The 7,562-nt window shown below is 56.0% G+C and overlaps 1 protein-coding gene across 5 annotated transcripts; it reads left to right on the top strand.

Annotated features, from left to right (window-relative positions):
• Nucleotides 1-1,506: 1,506 nt before the first annotated feature.
• RHOC (ras homolog family member C) lies at nucleotides 1,507-7,511 on the top strand. Of its 5 annotated transcripts, XM_074318506.1 has the most exons (7): nucleotides 1,508-1,732; nucleotides 2,342-2,460; nucleotides 3,501-3,637; nucleotides 4,780-4,943; nucleotides 5,446-5,566; nucleotides 5,910-6,040; nucleotides 6,909-7,511. In XM_074318506.1, exons 4-7 carry the CDS (start codon nucleotides 4,788-4,790, stop codon nucleotides 7,080-7,082), a joined length of 582 nt encoding a protein of 193 aa, XP_074174607.1. In that variant the 5' UTR covers nucleotides 1,508-1,732; nucleotides 2,342-2,460; nucleotides 3,501-3,637; nucleotides 4,780-4,787; the 3' UTR covers nucleotides 7,083-7,511. The 5 variants fall into 5 exon arrangements, with proteins under 5 accessions (XP_074174608.1, XP_074174607.1, XP_019585971.1 ...); XM_074318507.1 differs by lacking the exon at nucleotides 3,501-3,637 and having other exon boundaries at nucleotides 1,507-1,732; XM_019730412.2 differs by lacking the exon at nucleotides 2,342-2,460.
• Nucleotides 7,512-7,562: the final 51 nt, after the last annotated feature.

The raw sequence follows: 7,562 nt of genomic DNA, 5'->3' as shown, positions 1-7,562 counted from the left end.
TGAATCTGAGTTGGTTATTCCCCTGAGAGAACATTTCAGTGGCTCCTTACTGCACCGAGACTCAAATCAACACTCAAGTGTGGCATAGAAGATTCTTCATGATCTGGCCACTGCTTCCTCCTCCCGCCCTCTAAGGCTGGGTATTCCACAGCCCAGGCATGCCCCCACTATAACGACTGCCTCCTGTATTATGACTGTCTGTATTAGGAGTCGGTATGGAGTCGCAGTTAAAAGCAGGGGTTCTAGAGTCCTGATGTTTGGATTCTGGTGCCAGACCCAAAATCAGCTCTGTAACCTCTGAGCCTCAAGTTGCTTCGCAGTAAGATGGAGATAACAGTACTACCTCAAGGTTGTTGTAAGGACTCATGTAGTTCACATACGTAGAGCCAGGCCCATATAATAAGGGTTCAATAACTGTTAGCTATCTTTAAGTAGTCTATAGTCTGAATTTATACTAAGTTCTTTGAAGGCAGAAATTGATCTGAACTGAGCACATAGCTCTCCGTTCACACTCCATAAATGTTGATTGAGCAGGTTAAGAGGCCTGGGGACCAAAGTGCTCTGGCCCTGGGTGTCGATCGTTCAAGTCTATAGATTTCCAACATTCATTCATTAAGCAAATATTTGTTGACAGCCTACTATGTGCCACTCACTGTGCTGGCCAGCAGGAAGGGACAGGTTGGAGGAGCAGAGGGGACAGCAGGGACAGAGCCCAGCTTGGGGGCCAGACAGGCCCCAGTGTCTGAATTCTTGTTCTGTCACATACCTATTGCGAAAATCGGGGCAAGCTACTTCTCTGAGCCTCAGGTTTTTACAGGCACCAGGGGATTGGTATACTTTACCCGAAGATCTGTGATGAGTAGAAAAAGGGCGGAGCTGTGTAGTTACGGAGCACAAGCTAATAAAATGTGAATAGCCGTCCTCAAGCAACATCTGCTTCCTCAGCCGGTACCTTACAAGGAAGGAGACAACACGTGTAGGTAAATACCTCATGTGTCAAGTCAGACGGGGCTCAGTGCCCTTAGCGGCACAGAAATAACTACTCGGATGAAAACTGAATTCCCAGCTGGGCATCTGGATTTCCGGGAGTGCCCTTTGAGAGGTAGGTAGGAATTGAACTCATGGAAATTCCAGGCCTGGGGAAGGAAGGGAATTGTGAAGCACAGGACATTGGCCCGGGTCGCAACGATTCTCAAAAGTTCTCAAGGCTGGGGGATGATGTGGGTTGTACTGACGCTGCAACGATTCTAGGAGCAGAAGGTGGGTCTCCTTCGCAGCCCCCAACTTGGGCGTCCCGGAGGCCGCCCTTTACCCAGTCCTGCCTCCCGGGAGGTCCCAGGTAATGTAGGGATAGGTGGTTGGGTGGCCACGGGAGGGCAGCAGCAGCCCTTTCTCGACCCCACCCCGAGCTCCTCTCAACTTTCCCGACGCCGGTCCGCCCCTAGGGGCTGGGAAGCGGGGCAGAGGGAGAGTCCTCAGGGATCTGCCTCGCCCCTCCGCCCACTCCGCCCCAATCCAGGCATCTCCTCCGACCCTGGGGGCCGGCGCCCTGGATCCCCCAGCCAGCGGCGGGGGTGACCATTGGGTGACCAGAGCCCGGGCTGTGGGCGGGCGGAGCCTCCCGCTCCGGGCCCGCCCCTCCCGCCGCGCTCTAGAGGAGGGCGGGGCGGGGCGCCTGGGTCAGTCTCTGCCTCCGGCTCCCGCAGCGCAGCAGAAGGCGGCCGAACGGAAGGTACCCAGGGCCGGGGGCTGGGGTTGGCGGGGGATCCCGGGAGCTGGTCCCCGGGAGAGTACTCTGCCCCTCTCCGCTTGGCCGGAGCGGGGGGCGCCGGCTGGCTAGGGGGCTTTGACCAGAGCGCCGGCCGCCTTCTCTCGTCTAGGACGCGGCATCTGGGCTGTGCGGGGGTCCGGCCGGCTCAGCCCCTCCCTGGGCTGCAGCTGGGCCCCGGGAACTGCCCCACCGGGCCTCTAGCCTCCTGGTGTCCAAGCTACAGTCCTTTCTCTTCTGGAACCTGCCCGCCTGGGAGAGGGGACAACTTGGGTCTCCGTGAGGGAGTCTCCGCCCAGACCCGGCAACTCCCAGGCCGGGCGGCCAGCGGTGGACTTGGGGTGGAGTGTGGGTCCAGGCCAAGGCCCGGTGGAAGTGATGTTTCCCCCAGTCCCGGCCGTGAGGGTGGCCGGAATAGGGGCGGGGTGGACGCCGCCCTAGACGGTTCCTGGAGCCTGCCTTGGTTAGGAGGTAGGGGAGATTAGGAAGGATCCAGCTCGTGTGTGTGTGTGTGTGTGTGTGTGTGTGTGTGTGTGTGTGTAAGTAAGTGTGTAAGGATCTCCTCCCTTCCAGCCCTCTCCCTCTCCATAACCTGGCTGAAGATTAAAGATTATCCTGGAGGTTTGGTCTGGGAGACCCAAGGCCGAGTCCTGCCCTCTGCTCTCACTTCCCGTGTTCAAGTTGAGGAGGAGGTATCTGATTCTTTCTCTACATCTCAGGGTGGTCGGCAGGGAACAGCTGGCCCCCGGGTCCTCTGGAAATCCAGATAATGATTTAGGAGAGGATGGCAGATGTCATTCTTGTCTCAGGGAAGGCCCCTGGAGTGCCAGGCTCCATTCCAGGCCATGTGTGGGGTTTGGTTGCCCCTCTTGGGGTCAGTGGGGCAGTTCCTCTGGGGCTGCTTCTCTCAGGGAGCTGCTATCCTTGCCACCTTGGCCTTGGGCCTAAGTGTGCTGGCCTGGGCCAACCAGAGCTTGAAGGGAAAGTCTTCTAATTGAGCTGGGGGCTCCAGGTCACTTAATGCATGCCCTTGACCCTGAGTTCTGGCCTCTGCCTCCCCCTGTCTAGTGCCACCCAAACTGCCCTGCTGGGGGAAGACAGTTGCGTACTCAGGCTTGAGCAATTGATTATTGCCCTCCATCGATACTGTCCATCTCACATTGGGGCTATCCCACCGTTTTCACACAGCTGGACCAATGGAACTAGTGGGAGGAGTTGGTCACCTGGGTAGAACTTCTAAGGAACCCCTTTTGGGAAGGATGGTTTCCATTTTTGGAGGGGATCTACTGGCATGGTGAATGCCTTCTTGCCTATCTTTTAGGGTGTCAGGGAGAGCCCTTTTTGAGGTGGGGAGAGTGTGACCATGTACTCTCAACTCCTATAAATTCTCTGACTCACATCCACTTCCCCTCATCCCAGAGAGAGAGAGAGAGCTGAGGACAGAGAGAGCTGAGGAGGGAAGCCACTCAGGACCCCACTGTTGAAGAGAACTAGACTTGGGCTGGAATATTCGCTTCCTAAAAGGCAGGCAGAGCCAGGGGTGTGAGGTGGTTGGTGGTGGTATGTGGGAAGTAAAGGCGTTCAATCTAGTTTGACAGGATGTGGGACGCAGAGAAAAAGGCAGGTTTTGGGCAGAGATCAGGTTACCCTCTCCTTTCTTAACTACTCCCTGCCTGCTTGGTGCTGGGACTGGCCCTCATTCGTCTCCTTTTTGGGGGGCTCTTCCCAACAGCCTCGACCTCACGTCAGCCTCGGAGCCCGCCCGTCTTCCTCCAGGCGTGGAGCCCGGGCACTCCAGCCGGTCGGAGGTCAACCCCTCTCCCCAGGGGAGGAGGACACAAGGCTCAGCTCCGCAGGGAATCTGGGAAGGTGTGATGAACTTGTGATGTTTATTAGTGTGGAGGACGTGGAAACCCCAGGAAGCTGACTCCTTGCCCTGAGTCACTGGGAGGGGTGGCCAGGGCCTTGGGGGAGCTGGACAAAGGGGAGGAGGGGCTGCTCCAGGGAGTGGGTGGAGGTGACTCCCTGGTGGATTATTCTCAGTCGCTCTGCCGTGGTGGATGTGCGGCTCCCTACAGTGTGGTCATTGTCCCCTGCCTGGGGCTGAGTGACCCAGTGTTGCTGCCAGGCCCAGGAGGAAGGGGGGAGGAAGGCAGACTGCCCGAATGTGGGCTGTGGGCACTTCGGGACTGAGCCTCCTTTGTATGACTTGGGGCTTTGGGAACCGGGATGGGGTGGGCCAGGGAAACCACCTGGCTGCTGCCACTTCTGTCTTGATTCCCCTGCCTCTGCTCTTTCCACCTCTGGGGTGACATGTGGAAAAGGCAACAGAATCTATAGTCACAGCCCTGCTGTGAGTGCCATCCCTGCCACGACTCTGCTGGATGTCTCAGCCTCACTTTCCTATTTTGTCAAAATAGGAAGCTCTCCATCTCCCTTCCAGGCCTTTGGGGACTGAGGGAGATGATTTTTGTCAAAATGCCAGCAGTTTCCCTTATCCTACTGCCTGGTAGCTTGTTCTGCTGGCCTGTGATCGTAAAGAGGGGCTCCTTTGTGACCGGCATAGGCATGACTTGTGCGGAGGGAGGGACAGTGTGTTCTAGATCGGACCTTAGCGATTATTAAATTTTGAAAGTACCAAAGTCCTGGCAACAAATGAAGTCTGTCTTGAAACCCTGATATGTGTAAGCAGATCAAGGCTGGCTCTTCTGGACACGTCCCTGAGCACCCCTCTAAGTGTCCAGGGTCCCATGTTGTCTGGCTCCCAAGTGAGTGGTTCTACCCCCCCCCCATGTCTGTATTCTAATCCATTGGGGGAAACCTGTCCCTGAGATGAGGAGTTTCAGGCTCAGTTGCCGGAACAGTTGGTCCTTGGCAAGAACTTGTCTGAGCAAGCCCTTCTCTCCCTTTGCTTAGATGCCTCAGTTTCCTGGGAGGTCTTGGGGTCCCCAGAGAAGTGTTTTTGGATTTATTGGCTTTTCTCAAAATCCCCATTGCCTCTTCCCTGCCAGCCCCCGCCATGGCTGCAATCCGGAAGAAGCTAGTGATTGTGGGGGACGGGGCCTGTGGGAAGACCTGCCTCCTCATCGTCTTCAGCAAGGACCAGTTCCTGGAGGTCTACGTCCCTACCGTGTTTGAGAACTACATTGCAGACATAGAGGTGGACGGCAAGCAGGTGAAGGCAGAGCCCCTTCCCATCTCACCTGGAGCCCCGCCCTGACACTATGGACCCAGGGTGTCCTTGCCCCACTCTCCCTGCTGGAACCAGTGAACGTTAGGAAGGGAAACTGCAGTCTTAGCACATCTAGACACACCTCCTGGTTCTCTGCATACTGGCTCTGTAACCTGGGCTGTCTCCCTTCGCCTCTGAGCTTAAGCTCTCCCAGCTACGAAGTGGGGATAATGGGAAGGCCTCTCTGAAAAGGTTTTGGAGGGTTAAATCATAGTGGTGCTTACAATGGCAACTCAGACTAAACAAAGACCAAGCACTGCTATCTCAGGATTGTAAAGAACCTACTTTATGTTGGGTGAGCGATGAGTGCTGTTCCTGGCACATAGCAGGTGTTCAGATGTTCAGTGAGCCTCAAGGACCAGTGGCTTCAAAGGACCTCTAGGTGGCAGGGTGGGGCGTGTGACGGGGGCCTTCTGGCTAGGTACTCACTGGCCCTGTGTGTCAGGTAGAGCTGGCCCTGTGGGACACAGCAGGCCAGGAAGACTATGACCGCCTGCGGCCTCTCTCCTACCCGGACACTGACGTCATCCTCATGTGCTTCTCCATCGATAGCCCCGACAGCCTGGGTGAGGTGGGGGTGAGGATGTTGGCGGGAGAGGCCTGAGAACCCCTTGGCATCAACCAACCCAAGGTAGCTCTATGCCTTGGCTCATTTTAGCCACTTGCAGAGGCTGAGGCTACGTAGAGGGGTGCAACGGGCAGTTAGCCTTCTTCACTCTGGGAACTCTGGCCCTGGGGAGGACTCAAGGGAGGGTGTCCTGAGAAGGGGAGGGGGGTTGAGCTGTGGAAGATGCTGCAGAATAGCCTGTAAGACTGTTGCGTGGAGACCAGGGGCCCCTGGGGGGGGGGGGAGCTTTCTAGCTAAAGGGGAGGCACCGTCCCAACACCTCTTGGGACCTATCTGTTCAGAAAACATTCCTGAGAAGTGGACCCCAGAAGTGAAGCACTTCTGCCCCAACGTGCCCATCATCCTTGTGGGAAATAAGAAGGACCTAAGGCACGATGAGCATACCAGGAGAGAGCTGGCCAAGATGAAGCAGGTAGGTGGGGCTGCCAGGCTGGAAAAGGGAGCCTTCTCTCCAGGGCAGTGCCATTAGAGGTGACGGTGGTATCCACCACCTATCCTCTCCCCCATCTGCACCTGGCTGGCGGGGGGGGGGCGGGGGGGAACCAGAAGGGTCCTTAGTGTCTGACCTAGTATGTGATGTAGCTATCAGAGAATGAAGTGACTTGTCCAAGGTCACTTCGCATTTTAACTTATTCGTCTGAGTTTGGGGCTATTAAGATGAACAAGAAAATCCGTCCTCAGACAAACAGCTTGTAATAATTTTGCTTGGGGTATGCAGGTCATACGGTCAGAGCACCCGGAGATGTGGGCTGATGGGCATGTGGAAGGGTGGGCATGATTAAGTGGCTGGAAGAAAGGCCCAGAATGAGGGAGCTGGCTTATCTGGGGACCTGGTAGCTGGTTCTCCAGCCAGGGGATTGGAGTATTAGAGAAAGCTGCCAGGATAAGGAATATGGACTATTCTGTAAAGATAATTGTGGCAAGGTTTTAAACTGAGGACAGATGTGATCGGATCTGCATATCACAGAAGCTTTTCTGGCAGCCATAGAGCATGGCTTGCAAGAAAGAATGGAGGCAGAAATGTCAGTTAAGAGGTGCTACTCATTCAGGGAAGAGAAAGGTATACCATGGGGTATAGTGTTGATGGGAGGGAATTTTGAAGGTAACCCTGAGAGCCTTGGGTCCCTGGCCCCAAAGCTGCCCAGGGTGGCTGGGGCTTGGGTACTATGGGGGGGTCAGAGCTGGAGGTATTTATTCCAGTTACTATACTTATGGGTGTGCCTATGAGAGAAGCACCTTGCCACCACCTTCCTTTGACCTCACACCTTCCATCTTCCCAGGAGCCCGTTCGATCTGAGGAAGGCCGGGACATGGCGAACCGGATCAATGCCTTCGGCTACCTCGAGTGCTCAGCCAAGACCAAGGAGGGGGTGCGGGAGGTATTTGAGATGGCCACTCGGGCCGGCCTCCAGGTCCGTAAGAATAAGCGCCGGAGGGCCTGCCCCATTCTTTGAGACTAACGTTCCCCTCCTTCGCCACCTCCCTTCCCTTCACAGGGGTGCAGAGCCCCCAGGCCACCCTCTTAGGGCTCCATGCTGAAGACTCCCTTTTTCAGTTCCCTCCAGCCCAGGACTGCATTGAGTTTCCCCAGCACCCTGGGAACTTAGGGCTATGCCCTGCCTTCCCAGAGCAGAATTCTCCTGCTGCCGTCTGGGTCCAGGGACATGGCTCTTGATCCCTTTGGCCTTCCCCAGAGGATGTCACACATCAGCACTTTATACACTCCTGGCTCAGAGGAGCATGTCTGGGGTAGGACACTCGGTGGAACCCAGAGTCCTAGACCCCTGATATTCCTGCCCTGGGCACGGACCTTGTCTCTGGCAATACCTGGGGGGTATGAATAAAGGCCACAAGCTTCAATGTGCATGTGGCAGCTTCCTGTCTTTCCTGGTCCCTGTCTTGGTTGTGAGCCTGGAGTCCCATCTCTTCTCATT

The sequence above is a fragment of the Rhinolophus sinicus genome, linkage group LG14 (assembly GCF_036562045.2).
Source record: "Rhinolophus sinicus isolate RSC01 linkage group LG14, ASM3656204v1, whole genome shotgun sequence".
Taxonomy (NCBI): Eukaryota; Metazoa; Chordata; class Mammalia; order Chiroptera; family Rhinolophidae; genus Rhinolophus; species Rhinolophus sinicus.
Note: the sequence above shows the minus strand (reverse complement) of the source record. Positions and strands in the feature narration are given on the sequence as shown.